The sequence below is a fragment of the Chiroxiphia lanceolata genome, chromosome Z (genome assembly GCF_009829145.1).
Source record: "Chiroxiphia lanceolata isolate bChiLan1 chromosome Z, bChiLan1.pri, whole genome shotgun sequence".
In the NCBI taxonomy this organism is placed as follows: domain Eukaryota; kingdom Metazoa; phylum Chordata; class Aves; order Passeriformes; family Pipridae; genus Chiroxiphia; species Chiroxiphia lanceolata.
The window spans coordinates 29,334,758-29,358,767 of NC_045671.1; the positions used below are offsets into that span (position 1 = coordinate 29,334,758).

General features: G+C 39.8%; 1 protein-coding gene across 7 annotated transcripts in view; it reads right to left on the reverse strand.

Annotated features, from left to right (window-relative positions):
• ZDHHC21 (zinc finger DHHC-type palmitoyltransferase 21) overlaps positions 1-22,803 on the reverse strand; it is a 50,911-nt gene extending 28,108 nt beyond the window's left edge. For 5 of the 7 annotated variants that reach the window (XM_032676494.1, XM_032676491.1, XM_032676492.1 and 2 more), the window contains exons 1-6: positions 22,627-22,803; positions 19,979-19,992; positions 16,313-16,508; positions 15,413-15,511; positions 13,537-13,648; positions 12,399-12,537 (exon numbers count right to left, since the gene is read on the reverse strand). In XM_032676494.1, coding sequence (XP_032532385.1) covers positions 12,399-12,537; positions 13,537-13,648; positions 15,413-15,511; positions 16,313-16,508; positions 19,979-19,992; positions 22,627-22,798 — 732 coding nt within the window. In that variant the 5' untranslated portion in view covers positions 22,799-22,803. Of the gene's footprint in view, positions 1-2,880; positions 3,707-6,433; positions 6,482-12,398; positions 12,538-13,536; positions 13,649-15,412; positions 15,512-16,312; positions 16,509-19,978; positions 19,993-22,626 lie in introns of those variants that run through there. The other 2 variants (XR_004354740.1, XM_032676496.1) reach the window with 2 other exon arrangements.
• Positions 22,804-24,010: the final 1,207 nt, after the last annotated feature.

Below are 24,010 nucleotides of genomic sequence, written 5' to 3' on the forward strand. Positions count from 1 at the left end.
GACAAGAAAAGTGTGTTCTCACTGAAGGTAAATACTGGATTTTGAGCTACACTGCAAATCATTGATATAATTATGTATTAAAAGTACAAAACAATAATTTTTTGTTTATACATGTAAGCAGTTGAGTTTTATTTTGCCAGACTGTTAAAAAAAACTTCTTCAAATATTTAAGGTTTCGTGAATAGATCAAGCTCAAGTGGGCTATTCCTGAATCTTCCATTTCAAACTGTGCCAGATCGCTACACAAGCTACATAACCCAGGAAAACCATTCTGTTAAACACTCTGATTTATTAAGACTCTTATGCCTCAGCTACCAGCCACAGTACATTTCATTTTTACATCACCTCTTTTGTAATTAAAAAAACAGCATTCCGAGCTTTACTCTTGAAGATGGTACCCACAAAATCCAAGTATCTGTACTGGATTGTTCTCACTGCAATGCTGCCTATTATCCAACATAAATTTATCTTCACCTTTTAAATTTTGGCCTTGAGTGCATTACTGTAACTCCGGATAAGAGTGCACAATAAAGATGCTTCAGGGTACAGGAAAATAGGGATATACTGGATCAGCTGCACTGGAAAGGATAAAACACCTTATTTTTATCACAGGAAAACATTTGCGCATGGCAGTTACATTAGGTGTACCGTAAGCTCATCTTACCCTTGGATAACGGGTTCACACACCCATTCTCTTATTTGTAAGTTACAATTACGTTTTCAAGGCTGTCTTTTGAGTACACACATCTGTTTTTCCACTTAGAAAAGCGTGATCACAGCAGGAAACTATTAAAACCTTTCAAGTAAACTTTAAATTACAAGCAGAACATAAAAGTAAACTGAATGGAAAAAAAACCCAACAAAACAACCCACAACACTGCTTTTGAACTTTCCTTATTTATGTTCAACCAGTAGGAATTAAGGAGGAGCAATTCTTAGACACTGGGTTTTTTAAAATGGAAAATTGTTAAGGCAAATTATGTTTAGCAAAAAAAAATCTGATTATTCATTTAAATTATTTCCATGAAGGTTCAAAATATAAACCCAGGGAAAACAGTTATACTGCCTACTACAGCTGTGAAGAAAGTAAAAATTTGATGAACACATAGAAATCACTAGTTAACCAGCTAAAACAAAAAGCAATCCCCAATAGTCTCTTCTGAACTACTGCAACGGTGCATCCCCTCTCCCCCTCCCTTGTTAATATTGGCCTTTCTTGCTGTTGTAGAAAATATATTCTTCGCTTTCATATTTTTAGCCCTTCTTACTCAGTTAATGAGCTAATTAAAAGTTAAATCAACTTAAAATAAAAGCAGTCATACTAATCTGATTTCCCTTTCCCTTAGCCCATAAAAGCTTTAAAGAAAAGCAAGGTAATACACAGCTTCTACTAGTCGTTCATACCTTCATAGCTGTTTTATCATATCAGATATGTTTTGAAATATTCAAACTCAACTTCACAGAAAACATTGAAATGTAAGAGAAGAGTGCCAAGAGCAAAGTTACACTCTGGATCTGGCATCACACTCACACATTAGCACCCCCTGCAACTCTGATTTAGAAGAGTTCCTTCTCTTGAGCATCACCTTCAGCATGAAAAAGGTACCTCACCCAACACATGACAACAGAAAATCCTATGTAAAGAGAGGTTACATTCTCATCTGACTCTTCTAACAAATGATAAACCTAGAGGCACAGAAAAGGAAAGACCTTTCATACTGAGGATAACAAAATCATAGATTCACAGAATGGCCTGGGTTGAAAGGGATCTTAAAGATCAGCTAATCCCAACACCTCTGGTGTGAGCATAACACCTTTCACTAGAGCAGGTTGCTCAGAGCTCCATCAAACCTGCTTTAAACAGTGTCAGGGATGGGCATCCACAAATTCCCTCGGCAAGCTGTTCCAGTGCGTCCTTATCCTCTGAGTAAAGAATTTCTTCCTAATACCCAATCTCAATCTACTCTCTTTCAGTTTGAACCCGTTCCCTCTTGTTGTGCCACTCCACCTCTTGTAAATAGTCCCTCTCCATCTTTCTTTTAAATTCCATTCAGGTAATGGAAGGCTCCACGTAGATCACCCTAAAGCCTTCTCTTTTCCAGGCTGAACAAACCCAGTTCACAGAATCACAGAATTGCTATGATTGGAAGGGACCTCTGTAGTTGCACAGGAACACATCTAGAGACAGGTTTTGAACATTCTGGAGAGGGAAACTCCACAACCATCCTCTTGACACCTGCCTTTGAGATATTTACCCCTTTCAGTCTCCTCTAAACAGGCCCAGCTCCCGCAGTCTCTTCTCATAAGAGAGAGGATGCCATGGGAGACAGTGTCAAAAGGTAGATAAGTCAAGGTAGACAATATCCACTGCTCTTGCCTCATCATCCATCCTGCCATGCCATCACAGAAATCAAGCATGATTTCTCCTTGGTGTATCCCTGCTGACTACTCCTGATAACCTTCTTTTCTTTTACATACTTGGTGATGACCTCCGGAATGATCTGTTCCATCACTTTTCCAGGGACCGAGGTTAGCCTGACTGGCTGCTAGTTTCCCAAATCCTTCTTCTTGCCTTTTTGAAGATGGGAGTAACACCAGCTTTTCTTCTGTCATCACGCACCTCTCCTTTCTCCATGACTTTTCAAAGATTATGCAGAGTGACTGAACAACAACATCTACCAGCTCCCTCAGCACCCATGGGTGCATCCCATCAGGGCCCATGGATTTATGTCTCCCTAGTTGATCTCTAACCCAACCTTTTACGACCAAAGGGGAGTATTCCTTTCTCTAGCCTTTCTCTCTTACAACCAAGGTCTGGGATTCCTAAGGGATGGCCTCAGCAGTAAAGACTGAAGCAAAGAAGGCGTTCAGTAATTCCACCTTCTCTGTGTCTTCCATCACCAGGACACCCATCTGATTCAGCAGCGGCCCCACACTTTCCTTAATCTTCCTTTTGCTGTTGACATACTTGCACAAGGCCTTCTTTTTTCCTTGATATCCCCTGACAGACTCAATTCCAAGGTGCCTTGGCTTTCCTCGTCACATCCCTGCATACCCTGCTGATATTCCATATAGTCTTCCCATATGGTCTCTTTTTCCACATCCCATAAATTTCTTTCTTCTGTTTTGAGATTTGCTAGAAGCTCTCTGCTCATCCATACAGGTCTCCTGCCAGCTTGCTTTATTTCTTGCTCATAGGTATATATTCGTCTTGAGTTTGGAGGAAGTGATGTTGAATATTGACCAGCTTTTTTTAACCCCTTTTTTTCTAGAGCTCTATCCTGTGGGATTCCTCTGAGCAGGTCTTTGAAGAGGTTGAAGATAGCTCTCTGGAAGTTCAGGGTTCTAGTCCTGCTTACTGCTTTGCTTTCTTCACACAGGATCCTGAGTTCCACCATCTCAGGTGGAAGGTTGAAAGCAAGGCTGCCCCCAACCTTCCTTCACATCTTCAACCAGTCCCTCCTGGTTTGTTAGTGCAACGTTCAGCAACACACCTCTTCTCATTGGCTCTTCCACCACTTTCATCAAAAAGTTATCTTCAATGATCTGTGGGAACCTCCTGGACTGTGTGTGCTGAGCCGTGTTGTCTCTCCAACAAATACCGGGGTGGCTGAAGTCCCCCAGGAGACCAAAGGCTTGTGACCATGAAGCTATCTCCAGCTGCCCATAGAAAGTCTCATCAACTTCCTCCTCCTGATCAGGTGGCCTGTAGTAAACACCAACAACAGTGTCACCAATATTAGCCTGTCCCTTAATTCTTATCCATAAGCTCTCAACTCATTTGTCTCTCCCTGGGTAGAGCTCAATACATTCCAGTTGCTCTCTCACATGAAGAGCAACTCTACCACTTCACCTCACTGACCTGCCCTTTTCTTTTGATGCAGCCCAGCACACAACTGACTTTCTGGGCTACAAGTGCACATTACCAGCTCATGTACAGCCTCTCATCCAATAGCACCCGCAAGACCTTCTCAATAAAGATGCTCTCAGTCTATTCATGCCCCAGCCTGGCACCCCAACCCAGGTGCAGCACCTTGCACTTGGTCTTACTAAACCTCATCAGATTCCTATAGGCCCACTTCTCAAGCTTGCCCACGTCCCTCTGGATGGCACCCCATCCTTCAGGTGTGTTAACAGCACCACTCAGCTTGGTGTCATCTGCAAATCGGCCAAGAGTGCACTCAACCCTTTCATCTATGTCATTAGTGACGAAATTAACACTGGTCCACCACAGCCCTCTGAGGGACACCACTTGTCAAAGATGCCCATCAGGACTCTGAGTCACTGAACCATTACCCTCTGGATGCGACTGTCCAACCACTTTCTTAACCGTCTAACAGTCCACTCATGAAATCCATCTCTCTCCAATTCAGAGTAAAGGATATTGTGGGGGACTGTGGCAAAGGCTTTACAGAAGCTCAAATAAATGACATCTGTAGCCCTTCTTTTGTCCACTGAGGTAGTCACTCCATCACAGAAGGCCACTAGGGTCAGGCAGGGCTTGCCTTTAGTGAAGCCATGCTGGCTGTCACAAATCATTCCCTGTCCTCCATGTGCCTTAGATGAAAGATCCCTTATTCCCTTCTTTCCCTTCTCCCTTTCTTCCGTCTTTTCTCCTCGATGAAAGCATCTACTGCAAAGGACTGGACGTTGCTGAATTCCTAGTGAGAAGAGGTGACATGACCAATGTTTTTTCCAATCATTATACAACCCTAGCAAATCAAAATCCCTGAGACAATGATGACGTGAAAGTCAATGTCTGGCCCTCACTTAGTTCCTTCTTAGAACTGACAAAAACATTTTTTCCATCTAAGAAAGCCTTAGAAAGCCTTATTAAACCTCATCAGATTCCTATAGGCCCACTTCTCAAGCTTGCCCATGTCCCTCTGGATGGCACCCCATCCTTCAGGTGTGTTAACAGCACCACTCTGTCCAACCACTTTCTTAACCGTCTAACAGTCCACTCATGAAATCCATCTCTCTCCAATTCAGAGTAAAGGATATTGTGGAGGACTGTGGCAAAGGCTTTACAGAAGCTCAAATAAATGACATCTGTAGCCCTTCTTTTGTCCACTGAGGTAGTCACTCCATCACAGAAGGCCACTAGGGCCTTCTATAACTGATCAATCTGCAAGACTAGTCAATAATTTACTAATCCCTCTTTCAATGTATTTTGAACAGATCCTCTTGCTCAAACACCATTTAGGATTCATCAGTCTCAGTGCAGTGTGAGTACTGAGTGTGCTTTTGAAGGTTGGGGTGCAGGCTATCTGCGCTAACAGGAAGAACTACTCAGACTGAGCCACAAAGCATATGCACAGATTAGCTGACATCACCAATGCCCGAACTATCAGCTCTCGTGGCAAAACAGGGTTTTGTCCCACAGTAGCTTTTTTCTAAGTTGGGCCAGGCTGACATATGTGACCTTGGCACAGATATTAAATGCACAGTTCAAACATGAGAACTGCCCTGCAGGTAGCCCCTTTCTCCTCTCCTTTATGTCAACTCCACAGCCTAACTGCTCTGTCAAAACTTCAGTTCCCATGGGTTGCTGCCACTGCCTTTCTACTTAGCATTTGCTACACCACTCAGACATCCACTCCTCCTAGGCTGCTGCCTGTTCTCCAGGTTTTTAAGTTCCGTTTAGCTGCTACTTCTATCCATCCAGTCAAACTGCAAGGATTCTTAGCTACCCATAAAAATGGATCGAATTGTATATGATAGAAACTTGTCACAAAATACATGTAGGTCTAAAGGATTATGTTGAGGAATGGACTACAAACCATGAGGTCTAGCATCTTTATCTTAACAGGCAATACCAAAACACTCTGCACTCACCAAGTCTCTGTGACAGACTAACACAAGCCTTCCTCAACCCCATAGCAGAACACATGCCAAGTCTTCATTTGTGAGCATCAACCACTATGACAATCGCTACCACTGACCAGAACAACAGCTATTATTGCCTTATGCTATCATACAGGAGAGAGGTCAAAACCAATGATGGATCCAGCTCAATATCATACTCAACTATATGATCACTGCTTCCAAATTCAGCTTTCTTCTTTATCCTGCTAACAATTACAGCAACAACAAAAAAGCACAAAAGCGTGTAACAGGTCCCTGCCATTTGCAGTATTGCATTGTTATTTTCAAGCATTTATAGTATTCCTTTAGAAACAGCCCACTGTACTGAGGACAGAGCTTTCAGCAGGAAACACGAGACTATTGTATCTGTTCCAAAAGGGACAAAGTGAAAAAACACCTTCGTAATTTTTCAGTTACAATGGAAGATTCATTTATTCAATCTCTCTTCTTTAATGAAAAATGTATCACATAAAAATTAATATACCAACAAAATATATTAAGATACCTCTTGAGGAACAATACTTCATGTAATACTTCATGCTTGTCTATTCTCAGCTACAAATGCCCAGGATGTCTGTCCCAGTCTGGTGATGAAGTCAGTCTATCAACTTAGCTATCATAAAAAGAGCACAGAATATAGAACAAAGCCAGGTTGTCAGATTCCAGAAAGCAAACTAAAAAATATAGAGTGCAGGTTTTGTAGGAAGAAAGAAAAAGGAGAGGTCCAAGGGGGAAAATTCATTCATGTCAATTAAAAAGAAAAGAAAATTAATTCACAGAACATGAGCTGCATTCTAATTAGCCCTTTTTTTATTATTAATAATGACCAGTGTTTATGTAAAGCCCTTTTTACTCTGGACTATTTCAGGTCTACTAGATGAGTAGTTTTCCAGTCTGATTCATGACAGATTTGGTTTAAAGTAAAAATGGGAATAGTGCTCTGATTCCAAAAATTATTGTCTACATAGAGTTCAGTATCACTGAATTATTTCAGTAATTCTGAAATAATTTCAGACTAGAACAGATTTTTAAAGGCCATACAATCTTTACACAAAAATTATAGTACTAATATATTAAGTTTTAACAAAATGTTATCCTCTCAGTCTTTCCTTTCTTTTCTCTACAGATCATGTATTTACTTTCTAGACTTAATTCAATATTCTTATACTGTCCTTACATTCATATACTGTAGGAGAGCATGGTTGGGTTGGTTGTGTAGAACAATGAGAAAGAAAATGTTGTTTTCTTTTTTTTAAAAAACTCTCAAATCTTGTACGGTCTTTAATGATTCTAAGACAAAAAAGTTTCTGTTAGATTCTCTTGACAACGTATATGGACTTTGGATGATACATATTTCCACATTTTAATTAACATTAGTTAATGCATAATATTGAAATAAATATTACTACAAGAAATCTTTTCACAAAGTGGAATGACTAATTCCTAGAACTTATTATTTCTGAGTCCCAGACACAGTAGGCTGATATGAATATATATCAGCCAGATATATATTCATATATATATATGCCAGAATACATCCTCCATGTTCTTTCCTCTGCCCTCTACCAGTAATGCTCAGAACACGTTAAAGATCAGGTGAAAATCTTTTCAGAACTAGGTGACAATATTTTCAGAATATACAGTGGATAACTGAAGAAATGGGGAAAAAATAAAAGGGTTTAGTTTTTTGTATGTCAGGGGATTTTACTATGACAATCATTCTAGCAACATTTCTAGCAAATAGAATGCATCAGCAGAATTTCTTTCACTTAAAAGACTAAAAGCCTTCTATAAACCAGGTAAAATATACTGCCAAAGCATTAATTTTGCTTCTATTTGACCAGCTGTGTCTAGAATCTGTGCCAGCACAGCCATTGAGAAAGCAACTATTTAGTTATGAGAAGACTAGTATTTATTTTTATCTGGCTATTCATTGAGCACTTCCTAAAAGATAAGGTCAGGCTTCCTGACTTCGGTATTTTATAATGAAGATGCAAAATTAAAAATGTTCCAGTGTCAGCCTCTGAAAACCACCAAGGTCTGCAGAGGAACTAATATGCTATTTTATTTGAATTATATATTTTCCTTCTGCTATGATCCCACATAGACAATTTAATTACCATCTCCTTCATTTCTAGCAGTAATTGCACTCCTCCTGCTGGACAAACAGAGGCAACAATCACAATCCATCTTTCTGGCAGTGTATCAATTACAAGAGCAAAGAATACTATGAAGCAATTTTCTGCAGTAAGAGGTGAAGCTAAAAGATTGAATCTCTATAGAAACGGCTTCCTCCATTACCTTTAATCCTATCACCCTTTCCTCAGTATACTTAAATTAAAAATGTTTTTCTTTCTTGACCCTTTAAAAATAAAACACAAGATTTAATTCAGAGGAAGTACTAACATGGTGATCACATTTTCATAATGCATTAATCAGTACTGTAATAAAATTACTATTTCACAACAGCATTAAAAGCAGTTTTAGTTCTCCAGCTTCTGCGTTATGTACTATTATATATCCAAAGAATAAAAAATAAGATGAGGGCATGCTGCCAAAAAACTCTCAAGTATTTTTAATGAGCAAGAATAAGCTTATTCCAGATGGCTGTTTAGGAAAAAAATTATTCAGTTATTTGAATCTGTGCTAAACACTAGCCCCTGTCAATTCAGAAAATGTAAGCTCTTCGTTACAGCCAAAATTTCAACAAAGAACAGCACTTCTGTGAAACAGTCTCTGGAATGCTGTGCTACTTCAGCTTTAATTGATACGTACAGATGAAAAGAATCTTGCAGGATGCTTGCCTAAAAACTTAACTAATAGTATGCCAATTTTATCATTGGCCCCATTCATTTGATGTTAAAATGACACAGTTCTGACAAATTATTCTGTAGCATGAAGTTATATGGCACCACAACCTCAGCAATACTTTAAAAAATCAGCTCCTTAGGGCTCTGATGTCATCTTCCAGGCAGATGTATTGACTAGGCACAACAACAAATTATTCTTAATTTTCTGTACTTCAGTGTATACCCCCCCTAATCCTGCAGTTGAAAAATTGAGAAAGATAAATACTATTCAGTGTAACACTGTACTTCACAAAGGTCTGAACAGATCAGACCTGGTTTGTCTACTGTTCTTCTATATTGTGTAAATATATTTATCTCTCTGGGGCACATTATAGTGTATACTATAACACAGATCAAGTTTTTAAAAGGAAGAGTGTAATTTGAAGTGTCATATGCAAATTGATAAAGTCAAAAACCCCACAGCTAAAACTAAGCAAAAATAAACAGAACAGACTGAGTACTCAATTTCTTTCATGACTCTGTAAACTTAGGCAGCCAAACACAGGAACCTGATCCACTCTTCAGGCAAGCATATTAAAATGGACTAAAATAATTGCTGTATGTGTACTCTACCTCCTAACCTGTCACCTGTCAAAAGGTACATATTAAAAGTAGGTTTCTCTCCAAAAGAGAGAACAAGTATTAGTGAGAAAAAGTTTTATACATACTCATTTTTTGAACTGTCATCACTAAGAACTACTTATTTTTACCTCGTTAGGGGTTGTAAAATGTCTGAAGTAAACTTGATTTCCCTTTCCCTCTCTTGCACAGACCACCTCCAAGGAAAAGGTTACCTTTCATACTACTTTCAAAAAGCACAGCTAATAGACAGACCTTGGGTTCATTATCTAGACACAGTGTAATTGCTAAAGTAAGTTAGAGCATTCAGGGAACTCTCACAATAAAAAGGAAATACTCTATCATGGTATTACACTATTAGAAGCTTACAGGTCTGTCTCAGCATCTATGGAAAGATGCTCCAAGCAGACAGTGAGTTTTTCTCTGTTCCATATTTCTAGTATCACTTAAATAATTCAAATAGAAATGCTGATATAGATGAAAAAAATAATTAACTTCCTTTAGAAGTTTTTTTAAGAAATATTTACAAAACCCCTCAACTTTGGAACATTCCCTATAAAAAAATGTTGGTATCTATGAAATTGATTATAGCACTTTTCTCAGTTTTGGATTATCCAAGAAGTACAGTCTTCCAACATTTTCAGTTCTCCTTTGAAACATCATCTTCACACACTCTTTCATGGGAATATCACATCCACTTCAGACTGATACAGGGGCAAATAAGAAGCTTGGAAGGCTAAACTCCATTCTTTTTCAGGAGCAGAATTTTTCATGAAGTTTAATATTCTTATTTTATATCATTTAGGATACAAAACCATATAATAAACTTTAGTTTGTCGCGTTTGGAAGCTATTAATTCACTTGTCTACCATCGGTTTCTGTGTTGCCATAGTTATTATACTGTCTCCTTGCACTGGCTAGCCAAATGGCCAATCCCTTCTTTGGCCCAGCAGCCTTTATAAGCTGCGGGAAATTTGAATAAAGGCTCTTCTTCGCTGCTGGATTCCCTGCGTGCTCTCTTGTCTCCTGGCTTAAGTACCTCTGCCACCTGTCCCTGCCACAAGGGACGGGCGGCGGGGGGGGCAATTCCAGCCCTGAAAACCTTCACAGAGTGGCCGGCAGTGACCCCCCAGAAACCCCACGAACTGCGACATTAGTTGTTCAACAAAATGGAAAATGGGACTTGCCTTACCCACAAGGAAAGGCCAGTCTCCAGCAGCCTTGAAAGATGAGTGTGACATCACCAGCAGAGAGTATGCTGGGGTGTCACATCCACATGGAGTTAAAATATCTGCTGCACCTCAGTACTTGGAAAAAAATCTCAACAAAATTTAGAGCATACTACCAATATCTGAGATTATCTTAGTCTCTTCACTTACAACATCTGGAATGTTATCTAATTTTGAACATGTTTTAAACTTGTTTTCTAGGTCTTTTTCTTTAGTGCATGTGAGACATTGGATTATTATATTGGGTCAGAATAATTTATGTCGGGGTGGGGGAGGAGGGACAAGTCGAATCTCATGGAGGTGAGGTCATGCCCTGTCTCACATGCCAGCCCCTCGAGACTCACCAGGGAACCCCAAAGCAGCGGTCAGTCAAAGGCAGCCTGGGAGCATGGCCTATACCACACCCTGGAGCCCCTATCCCAGCCTCAGACTAGATGACACAGTGGGAGCAATGCCTCTTACCCCACCCCAGAGCCCCAGTGGGCCAGAAATCCCACCTAGGAGGGGCAACCACAGGGGGCCAGAGCAGATAAAACCAAAGACGTGCTCTCCACATGTTCAAACCCATCATTTCTAGCATCCTGTAGCTGGACCCACGCTGGATCTAGGAATGGGCTATATCTCTCCTTTTATCTCTCTTTCTTTTCCTCCTCTTCTAATTTCCTTTCTTAATATTTGGGATAGCTGGATACTGGATGGGTTGTATGTGTTAGCATGTGCTAAGTCAATGCTTCATGGAATGCTTGCTTTGGTTGTATGCTACCCTTTAAACTTTTGCCGAGTACTCTTATTTTTTCTTAAGTCTACCAGTAAAAGTATCCTCTGAGAAAAAGTGTGCAGCTTTTCTCTTTTGTGCTCTCTCTTAAGGTGTTGAAAGAACTGACGGCTCTTCTAATAATCCAGAGGTATTGTTGGAGCCTTGTTTATTTTTAAAGTAAAACTCCCTTGGTGAGCTCATAGCTCTGATCCTGGGGTCTTAGAGTGTACTTATATTTGTTACAGTTCCATACAAATAAAAAGTCCATTTCAGATTGCAGGTAGAAGTTTTTATGCTTCTTTATAAGGAAGATCTTGTAACATTTTCTTCAAAGGAAAGAGCACTAGCTTTGCTGTTCTGGCACTTTCAAGCACTGAGCAACTTTCAAGCAAACCTCTTAAATATTCTGAAAATTACAGGTAATAAACATAAATGAGCACCAGAGACAGAGACTTTACAACTTGAGTTTCAAAATGGAAGGAATTCCATTATTTTTTACTCTATTCCAATCTTAAGTCCATTTTCTCTGTTTGTGTGTTCAACTGCCTTTTACTGATGACAAGATATGAAAATATGACATCTGTTTATATATAGTTCAAGTAAAACAAATCAAACTTAATTCTCCCTTAACCCACATAACTTTTTCAAAGCAATACAAAATATTGCTTCAAAACCAATGTATATTTTTCTCCTTGCAGAATGGTCGTACGTTTTTCTCACTTTTTTCTGGCAATATCAGCATTTTTAAATAGGGTATTAGGATAGATATATACTCCGCATAAATTTACTTTGGAGAAAGTAAAAGAAAATTTGAATACCTTGTTTCCTCTCAGTAGTCCTTATCACTTCTAAAGAAACCTAACTTGTTTTGTCCTCCTTTCCTAGATTTCTGAGAAAACTAACATTGTGTTTTTAACACACAGAAATCATATACATTTCAGAAAAATGCTTTATTACTTACCATAAATCAGTCTGCTTACTTGATAACATACATCTAGTTGAACTCTCTTCACTGTCAACAGTTGAGCCAGCAGAAATGTGTAGTAACCAGATACCAAAACAAATGCACTGCAATACTAGCTATTTATTCTCTTTGTAGAGAAAGCGGACTCTTACCCAGTTTTCTTTTTTCAGAGGCAAAAAGTAGTAGTAATGGCAGAAATCAAGTATCAGCGTATAGGAACTAAGGATCTGAGTGTAGAAACACAGCTGTAAAAACAGCCAATGATTGTCTTCACCAACACAGTTATTAATCCTGCAGAGAAAGAAAGTGTGTACATATAAAGAAGAAATACAAATACTTTCACACTGAAGTTATGATACTGTGAATAAGAGACTTTATCATTACTTTTGGAGCAAATGTTATGAACTGCTGGATCCATTGCACTGCCACTTAAAGTGTAAGTTGCACTACTGAGATCACTGCTTAGAACTGAAGACATATTTATCTTTACTTTCATATAGCAGAGATATTCCTGCAATTTTAAGGAATACTGAAGTCATAGAACTGGTTTTTTAAAGTCTGCAAAATTTCACAGTAATACCTATTATCTTCTGCTACTCAGCATATTTCACTGGTTGTGAACTACGCAGAGTCCCAAATCTGGAAATGCAAACGAGTGGTTTGAAATAAATACGAACGCAGGTTACCCTGATGAGAAACAGATATGACCTAGGAATGAGCCAAAGGAACAGAAGACAAAACAGGCATCCCTATTTAAAAACTCCTTCTGCATACTCCAACATGAAGAAGTAAAGGAACCACAAAAATTCTAGCTATATTAAGATTAAAAACCTTTGACACCTAGATATAGTCTGCATCACAGAAGTTACAGGGATGCAATTTTATACAAGAATTAGCATGGATATCATTACCAAGCTAAGCCAGAATGACAGAAGCACTATACTGGCACTATTTTCTGAAGTACTGATTGACAAAAAAGATAGTTTGAAACATGGTTAAATTAACACAGGGGGATCCTGATGTCAATGCTGTCCCCTGCAGTTTGTCATTGCTGCCTTATTGGAAATTGTACCCCAAAATTACTTCCAGAAATGTTTCTTTTCACTTACTCTTAATTTTACTGGTAGACATAATAAAGCTCAGAGCTCTTATTTCCCTGCTCTAAATGCCTAAACAATTAAGTGATACAAAGGAAAGAAATATGACAAATGAGCAGCAGTCAAGACTGCAACCTTCAAAATTAATCACTAAAACAACAGTAGATTATTAGAACAAATGTCCTGGTTTTACCATGGACAGTGGTGATCCATCCTCCTCACACAATGTCCACAACGACTGCAATGGTGTGAACGCTTTGGTCTCATCATGTTGCATTTGTTACATAACTCCCAATATTCTCGTTCTAGGTGAAAATGTAAGACATATTAGAGAGGTTTAGACTCAGTACTGTGTGCTCATAATAAATCGGTATGCTTGTGATTCTCATTTAAAAAAAATTCTTACTATTATCTGAGAAGGATAAGCACCACATAAAAGACTTTTTCCCACTGTGACCTTAATTAAACTGGAAGATATTACTGCTACTCTGTGTCAGTCTCCCTCTCCAAAGTCCTCTCTTTTCCTGTATATTTCTACGGAGCAATTATTACAGCACAAAAGCTGTGACTCACACAAGGAGGACTAGAACACAATTATTTTCTTACACTTCTACTGTGAAAAAAACGTATCTGCTAGACAGAACCATGATACAATCGCCCTTCAAAACCTCCTGAGGAAATACTGCTACTGCCTGCTAGCTAAAATACAGTACACAATAAATGCTTCAGGAGCATCTTCAATCCCAAAGCATTTTAATACGTGCCTCTCACCACATGCAGTTTTACACATAAGGCAATCAAAAAACAGGTAGAGCATAGGCTTGTATTTACAAATATACACTATTATTAAAGACCCAATGTGAGATTCTTTAAAAGCTAATCTCTGGAGATACTGAGTAGCTGAAAGTATTAGGAGTTACTATTGCTCAGCTTATATTTATCTCAAATCGCACCATCCAAATTAGAGGAATTCTTTGAAAATTAAAATTCAAATTGTATGTTCAGAAATTTCATCTTCACATGGGAAACAAGTCACATCAACGCTGTAATAATTCCAGTCACAAAAACATATATTTTCTGTCTTTAAGGAAAATAGGTGGATGGCTGAGAAATTTAAATACTTTGACTGGTTATTTCTGCCTAAATAAACTTTTTTTTTTGATGCACAGAAATTCCTTAAACCCAGGGATAAAAGAAAAAAAAGAAAAAAAGCTTATTTTTACAGTGGGGCATTCTGAAATTCTATACTATAAAACACTGTTCCTATGTAAACAAAATAAAGTTAAATGTAGCACTTCTGTGCCACCTGCAAGTAGTACTAATCCGGTCTTTCTTGCTGCAAAATAACATTTGAATACTGGAAGTAAAGAAGCCCAATATCTGAGATCATTAAACTAGTAATAATGACAGATGGAAACTGATTTACAATCTGTTCCCATAAATACAGTGTCACAAAGGTGTCACTCACTAATAGGGTAGCTACCAGCAGAGTTCAGAAACACCCCAACTCATTTTTTAATACAATTCATACTGTGCAAAAATGTATCCTCCTGTCAACAGAGAATACCAGAGAACCAAAGGGCTACTTTCAAAAGTACAAAATCCCTGGTATAACACCCACCAAATCAAAACATCAAAGCCACAGTCTAGCCTCAATGTTCCATCTTCGGAAGTATCTATAAAGTAGCACTGCTGTATGGAATGAATGGAGCATGCAAAGGTTGGAGAGCTATTCAAAGGGATACCTTATATTAGAAAGAAACATTTTTGCACAAAATACACAATATATTTGAAAGAACGCAAAAAGAATTCTTCCCGTGGAAAAATTTCCTAGCAGAAAGTCCTACATAACTGAACTTCTGGTGGAATACAAGTTTGGAAAAAAAAAGCTCTGAGTCTACATAAGGGAAAGTGCTAGAAATTTACAAGTTTAAAATAGTGACATACTAACTAATCAGCAGAGACAGCTCATGGTTTCCATCAAATCTCACAAAGTCAAATTGATTCCTAATTATTTTGAGGAGATTAAAATAACTTTTATTCAATTATATAGAAATAACTTAATGTACCTGTAATTGGTATCTTCGGATTTTCAGGTAGCTTTCCAGGATCTGCTACTGAAGCTCTAAGTAATGAACCTATACAAAACAATGAGCAGAAGTAATAACCTAAAAAAAATAAATAACCATTTGTTAGTCTTTTTCAGGTGTACAAAGTATCTACTATACACTACATCAAAAATATAGATGCTCCAGCACTGAGTTGGAAATTACTCAGCCTTCTCATTCAATTCCAGACATATTTTTGGTACTATACAGTCTACAACATTAAGTACTCCCCAGTCTTAAAAAGGGAGAGGAAAAGGTAGCAGTGAACAGATCTGATGGCAGCAGTAGGATGCCACTATGCATACTACCGTTTTTAAAAAGTTCCTCCACTGTCTGTCAAATAAGCACCAATCACTCTACACCACAAAGCCTCCACGTGGAAGGATATTCCCAATAGTGCATCTTCACTTTAAAGTTAGTTCCAGACATAATACAAGCCTTTTCCCCAGAAAAACCTAATAGCATAACTCATATGAGCTGACCCATCCAGGGACGTATGACTAACACTAACGACACTCAGTTTTTACCAGTCATCATCAGCACTACCACCCCAAATTCTTACAAGCACTAAGAGACGTGGACCTGAAATCCTGTCAACAAGTTCTAGGTACAGGATGTGAAAGCTGTATGCTTTTCACCACACAAAGATGTTCTACTATAACACCTCTGAAATGAAATGTCTGAGCTTCTCAGAACACAAAAAAGAATCCCTTCCAGCCATCCCAGTACTCTTATCCTTTATCTTACTGTCTTTATCTTTCACTTTATTTTTTATTTTCTGACATTTCTCATATATGTTAAATAGTGCCCAGAGATACTATTTTTACTAGTAGAAAAAACAGCGAAGTTAAAATTACTTACACAAAACTGCCAAAACTGAAATATTTCCCTCTTCATAGTGAGGAAAAAGGATGACCTTTGGAATGAAGACTGTATTGTACAGCCAGACGAGGATAATTAGGCCCATGCAGCACCAACCCTGAGGGTCAACCACAAAGTGAATTCGTTGCCCCATTGAACACAAACAGGTGTCACGACCCAGGAAGAAAAGATACTCCTAAAGAAATAAAGAAAGAGTTTTTATTTTTTTTTAAGAAGTAAATTAAGTAGTATAATGCAACCTACAGGATTCCATATACATTCAAATAAGGAAGAATAAAACATGTCAGGTATTGATTTAAGGAATTAAATAAAAACTTACAGACATTTCACAAACATGTTTCAAGTACCAGGTAGCAAAACATTTTATGATTTCATTAACTAGTTATATCTCATTAAAAAGTAACATTTATTATCAAGATGCAAGTAAAACAACTACCTAGGAAAACTACTAAGTAATAGGTAAAGCAAGCAACTGTCAGCCAGGTGGCAGCAGCACAGGATATAAATATTAAAGAAAAGTCTTCCATCAAAATTAAATGGTTGCAAAGCAAACAAGAAATACAGGCAATGGTTTATGCCATACAAAGATTCATCCCACCTACTTATTATAGCCTCACCGCTAAATTTCAGGCTTGTTTTTTAAAAACTTTTATGGTAAAATAGTCAAAAACTTCTCTAGGAATTTGTTTTTTCCTTGCTTAAGAAAAAAATCTTTCTCATGACATTTATAGCAAACCCACAGAGAAAGGAATCACTACCTTAATGTCTTTCACAGAGAGCCTTCAAAGGAAGGATTACTAGTGTTACTTTTTTGTCAGGCTACCTTCATAGTCCTATCGCAATATTACAACAGACACATAAATCCCAATCTACTCTCCTAGCCATTAGTTACCCTGATTTCTGGGCTTCAGGAACTTGTCCATTTCAGATGGATTTCTTTCCATTCCTTTCAGCTTCTACTTGTTGCACTGAAATTTTATCAGTCAGGTATCTCTGTTTCCAGGGGTTTTGCTTACTTGTTTCATGTTTGACTGCCCTCAATTCTATTCACAATTTCCCTGTTTAATATTATTCATAAGTTTCATTAATGTCTTTTCTTCTTTTTCTAGATCTCTGATCAAAATCAGACCCAAACAAGCTGTCATTTTCCCACACTTCTCCTTTGTACTATATATTATAACCCTTTGTTTGTATCCTCTAGTGCAACAGTGTTCCCATTCAGATATATATATTTATCCTAAAAATCCACCAAATTTCCTAAAACTTGCTTTTAAAACCATGTTGTATACTAAATACAGCTATTGTAGTATTAAAATTGTTTCTAAGTTCATGACAATCATAAAACCTATTTAGGCCAATATTTACTGTTCTCTGTTAATATGTACCATGCACGCACCACAGGCTGTTACATACAAGGTATTAATACACTACACACATATGTACAGTCTCAAGACATAAAATGATGGAGTGCTATATTCCTGAATCTGCCAGTTCTTAAAGTGTCTCTGTTGTAAGCTGGCTTTGGTAACCAACAGGTTTAGAACAAAAAACCATTTTATATTCTTCTAAGCGTGTACTGATGGAGGATCTGTCTCCATAAGCATATAACCTGTGGGAGGTGAGCAGACTGTACAACATCAGGGATGCTGAAAAGGAGATGGACCACATCCCCTCCAAGTTCCTGCAGCTACAGGAACTCCCACTGCACCAAGGAGAAGCAGACAGAGCCTCAGCTTGTCAGGCTGAACATGGAGATACAGAGCGCAGTGAAGTCTGGGAGCCTGTGAGCTCGAGCGCCAGCAGGAGGGCTCCTGCTCCGCCTGATCCACAGAGCAGGTTCTGAGCCCTGGCAGCATAGACAGGAAGCTCTGTCCAAGGAAGGCTCTGAGCCTCTGTGTCTGAGTCCTGTGGCAGTATGGGAAGAATGGGGTAAGGAAAAGTGGTGGGAAACTCCTGCTTCAGGGACAAAGACACCTCTGCCAGCCCAACCTATCACCTGGCAAGGTCTGCTGCTTGCCAGGGGCCTGGGTCCTGGATACCACAGAGAGGCTATTACGGAGGCCAGTAGTAGTCTGGTCCTCAGGCTGTTACCCCCAGCTGCTCTTCATAGGGGCACCATGGATATAGCCACGGCAGACCAGAAGTGTACTAGGCATGGAGTAAAAGGCTCACAGGGTGTTGCCAATGCCTGGTAGCCAAGTGGTGTCTCATTCATCCTGCTGGTGAAGGGGGAGAACTTGAAGACGAGCACACAGATCCTGCAGATGAATGAGTGGTTGTGCAGTGTGTGCAAAAGCTAGTCAGCTTTTGTATCCATAGGATCTTCTATGAGGACCAACAGCTGAGGGGGAAGAGGTGCAGGATCCACCTGAAATTATGTGGGGTAAAAGCATCTTTGCCAAGAAGCTGGTCAATCTGCTAAAGGAAGGTTTAAACTAGGAATGATGAGAGAGAAAGGTGGTGACCTCTGAAGGAGCAAGAAGTGGTAGTCAGGGTTTGCAAGCAAAGGATGGAGGATATTGTGTACAACAGAGATCTTACAATCAACCAAACAGAGGTGAAGTGGAGCTACATCAAGAGTGTGTACACACCTGATACAGAACACCACTTGGGTGCACAAGGATGGGGTTAGGAAAGCCAAAGTCCACCTGAAGTTGAATCTGGTGAGGGACAGGAAGGTCACAGAGAAAGTCATGTACATGAGGAGTATCAGGCAGGCTAGGGGAAACATAGGCCTGCTGAAAGTGGCAAACTAATACAAAAAGATCAAAGTGCCTTCTTTGCACCTTGCTCTTAACGGGTAAGACCTGCTTTCTAGAATCCCAGGTGCCTCAGACTAGTCGGAAAGACTTATTCTTGGGTAAGGGAGGATCAGATAAAGAAATCCTTAGGAAAATGGACTGAACGCTTTCATGGGACCTGATGAGATGCCATCCTGAGTGCTGAGAGAGCTGGCCCTGTCATTTTGAGGTCACTCTCAACTATGTTTGAAAGTTTTAAGCTGACAGGTGAGGTTCCAGAGGACTGAAGAACAAGTGTCAACCCTGTTTTCAAGGACAAGAAGGAGGATCCAGGCAACTATAGGCCTGTTAGTCTCACCCTGTTCCCTGGGAAGTGAAGGAAACGATCCTGGAAACTACTTTCAAATACATGAAGGACAAGAAGGTGATTGGGAGTAGTCAATGTTGATTTACAAAGGGAAAATCATGCAGATTGACAGAAACACTAGAAACTGTTGACCACTGAGGAACCCATCTGTTTTCCATCTTACGAGAGCAGCAGAGATTCCATGACTTCACAGCGCTTCCTCAGAATGGGAAATAACAGCTCAACAAACAAAACAGAGAAATATAATTACAGAAATACTTGCTTCTAAGTGACCTACGAAGTATAATGTGTGAGCAATAGCAGTGAGAGAAATTCTGGAGAAAACAGTAAGAGTGCCTGTAATAGAAATATACCCCAACTTTTTATCACTCAGTGACTAACTTTTGCCTGCATGACATTATTCTTTTATAATTAAAAAAACCTCAACAAACACCATCCACTCTCAAACCCATACTTTTGATGTGAAGTTCCACAATTAAGTTGGAATTATGCAAATAAAGGCCCCACTCTCAAGAAAGAGTAATTTTTCATCATCACCTTCTTTATCTTTTCTGAAAGACAAAGAAAACAGTGTGATACTCAACCAACCATCAACACTTGTTTGATAAGCAGCATATAATAGGCTACCTTTTATTATGTTTTGCACACTTCACCTGACTGAGTAGAGCTTCCTTTGAACTGACATGCTGCTTCTAACTAGCGTAACTCAAATCTAGGTTCTAGGCCATTTCACAATTTTAATATAGATTATAAGGATATGTGTGTTCAGACAAAGGTCTATATAAAACTGCACTACTGCCAATGTATTTCAGTTACATACAGTAACATACATTTACTTCCCGTGTGCCTATTTTAATGTTAAATTAAGTTTCATGTTTGTCATTATACTATTGTCAGTAATACTGAATAAACAATGTTAATATATTGACTTAGTCCAGCAAAGTGAACTTCTTCTCTTCTCTCTCAGTTTACGTACCATGTATAAATATAAGAGGTGGGGGGAATGAAGAAAACCTACTGAGCACAATCTGATGGCTAGGTAGGAAGTACTAGATTAAAATTTAACTCACAGACAAATTGAATTTATATCCTTTTCTTTTTTAAACATATTTCAAATGAATTATATTTATTTTTTCAAATATAATGTCAAGAGTAAAGATGACTGATCTCAACTAATTTTGATCTTCAGGATGTATAATTTCTGATCAGAAAAACAACAATATGTAGCGGAAAAAGTCTATGAGCAGGTTTAGAACAAATCAACTGAAAGAAGCAATTAAGTGAATTATATCCATATACAGTCGGTATTCGTACAAGCAATGCCTAAAGTTTTTCCAATTAAATAATTTATGAGAAAATACACAACACTAATGTTAGAGGTTTTGTGGTTTTCTTGCCTCATACCCTAATTTATAGCCATTTTTTCTAAATATCTCAAACAAACATCTCAAACACAAAGCATTAGAAGGCAAACAGAAGTTGTACCTCTGGAAAGTTTCAGATTTACCAAACCACGACTGAATCTTTCCTGCATGATCAAGAATTGTTCTTGCCTTTCCAAAAAAATACTTTTATTACAGGATGCCTGAACAACATCTTTTCCTAACCCTTTTCTTTCCACCCAATTCAATTAACTGTAACATAAACTCCGTTTTTTGTTCACTACAATCACCTGCCATACGACTGCTCATGTGACATCCACTGAATAATGAGACCACAGAATGCAGGCAGAAACTCAATTCCAAGAAACAAGAAAGCTTTGCTCTAACCAGAATTGTTATCATGATATATAAATAGCTTTAACAGATTCATTTAAATGCAAACTTAAAAAAAAAAAAAGTATACAATTTTGCATCAAGATGCAAAACACACTTAGAAAACTGTGTTTCATAAATAAACCTAACAGGAGCAGTACTCAATTTCTCACACTAAGAAGCACGACAGCCAGCTCCTTGTGCATTCATGGGTGTTGCACTGATCCATAACTAGAAACCATGTCTCACTTTAGCTTTCTCAGTAAGAAAAGTAAGACTTCTGAAATCTGACTTGCAGAACTTTTTTCACAAATCCTTAAATAAGTCCAGAATGACATAATCAGTAATTTATTGTATGCTCACCATGAAAAACAGTTTTAAGACCCCATGCAAACTGAACAACACTATGCCCTATAGAACACACTTCTACAGTGGAAAAAACCACCACTTTCTAAAAAGGCTGTACCCTAAGCAAGTCAGACCGAAAAAGGAACAGACAATAAAAACACAAGAGACACACCTGTCATAATACTTGTGTTAGCCAAGGCAAGGCCGTATCAATCAAGAGCCTCCCCTAATTTGTGGATCCAGCCGCAGTTTTGACAACTTTCCCGAAATCTTAAGAATTACTGCCAAAAATTACTGATATAGAACTAAAAATACACTTCAACAGGGGAAAAAAAAAGTGGACTTGAACTAATCAACAAAATTATTTTCAACTAGATTTTAAAGAAGTCGTGTTATTATCAAGTGTCAGAATGGAATTACTATTATGTCTTTTGCAGCTCTTGCGTTTAAAAAAACTGGTATCTGCATAACCACCTAACACAAGCCAGAGAATATTTTTGCCCTGACAAAACCCCACGCACCTGGCCTTGCCCATGTTTATGCAATGGATGTAGTGCAGATCTCGGCACTACACAGTTAGGTGGCTGTTGATAGGCTGGTTAAGGTAGCCAAGATATTCCCACCCAGTTATTTTTCATTGATAGGAAAAGTGTACCTGTAAATATCCACTCCATTCACAAAAGATGTTACACGGGCTTGGACACCCACGTGGTTTGCTATTCATGTATACCCACTGTATTCTCATGATCACAAGTCCCATGAAAACTACCTTTGCCTACCGCTGACCAAACAGCCACTTGTAGACAGGTAATGCGTGTTACTTGAGCACATCACTGTTTGGATCACCAGTGTGACGGGAACTAAGACCCGACTAACTACTGGAGCTGGGAAATGAAAGTGTGAAACCAAGGCAGGCGGGGGCCGCCGCCCTTCCTTGTGCCGTGCTGCTGGAGCACACGCCAGCCGCTCCACGCGCCTCGCCCATGGCACCTCGGCGGCAGCAAATGCCCTCCTCGCCACTCGCAGCACAGCCAGCACTCCGGAGCTGCCTGAAAGCGGCAGCAGCACTTCCCTATTTCATACCCGGGGAGAGACTCAAGCCTGCCATTGGTTTCTCTCCCCAGCTCTCTGCACACCCAGCAGCACTCCTGGAGCTGAGGTCCAAAGGATGGCGACACGGGACGCTCCAAGGAAGCTCCAGGAAGCAACCCAGCACCAGGCCGCCGCGCCCCGAGGGGCAGCCGCCGCTCTCCATCCCCCTCGGACCTCACCCTCCCGCCCCTCCCGGCCAGGCCGGGGCCGCCGCCTGCCGCCCCCCGCAGCCCCCCACCAGCCCCGCCGCGGGGCACGAGGCGGAACCAACCGTAGGCTTCCGCCGCTCCAGCCGCGCGTGCGCGCCCGGACACACCCGGCGGGGCGGGACCCGCGCCCGGCACAGACAGGGCGGTGGAACCTTTGGCCGCCCCGCGCGGCTTCGGAGCAGCGGTGTCCCACTGGGTCTCGCCGCGCACCGCGCCCCAAGGGCAGGGTGCCGTACCTCGCCCCGTGCGCGGGCGGGACGGTGTCCCCTGCCCCTGGAAAACCCTTTTGCCCGGTCCGCCTGGGGCCGACCAGCCGCCTTTCCCCAGGGTTGGAGCTCGCTGTTACAGGCCCCTTCCCGAGTAGAGACTTTAGTCAGAATGAGCCCTTCTCTCTCCTCCACCTCTGCAGTGTCTCTTTGCAGTCCCTGACAAAGCACTAGCACTGCAGACAAGGCCTGTACCTTGGGCTCCAGGCTGCTGCCAGGAGAATCCCATTCCCTGAGAGCTGCACTAGCGAGGCTTCGTACTATGAAGCTCTATGAACTTAATAGTATAAATTTATACTAACTTTCTTAAGAGATATTTATTCTACCTTGTGTACTGCATAATCATGGTTAAGACTGTAACTGGAGAGCCCCGGCTCACCGCAAGGAGAACAGTCCCCACCTTGAAGAAAAGGACCTTTTGTTTCTCAGAATTTTAAAGCCATCCATGAAAAAGAAGGGTGGACTACTAAGATAACAGGGTCCTCTGAAAAAATTCCTCCTATTATCTGTGACATCATAGGTAACTGTAGCAAGACCAACTCCAGGGACACCTAAATCAAGAAAGAATCAGATGGACAATGGCACCATAGATTTATAGTTGTTTTTCAACATAGTAGCATTAGTGTGTTGTGTAATGAGTGGTCAAATCATGTAGTTTCTGAGTGCATGAAAAGTGTAAGGACCATTTGTAAAACACATTCAGTGTACCCTGATTGGAATAGGACACTTCATGCCTATGAATTATATATATTAATATATATACAGATTCATATATTTTGCTTCCTAGCCTTTCTTCTCCATCAGCACAAACCAGTTGTAACATTTTTATGACATTTAAGTCCCCTGCTGCGCCATGCCCCTTGCTCACACAAGATCCTTACATGGCCATAGAAGGCAATC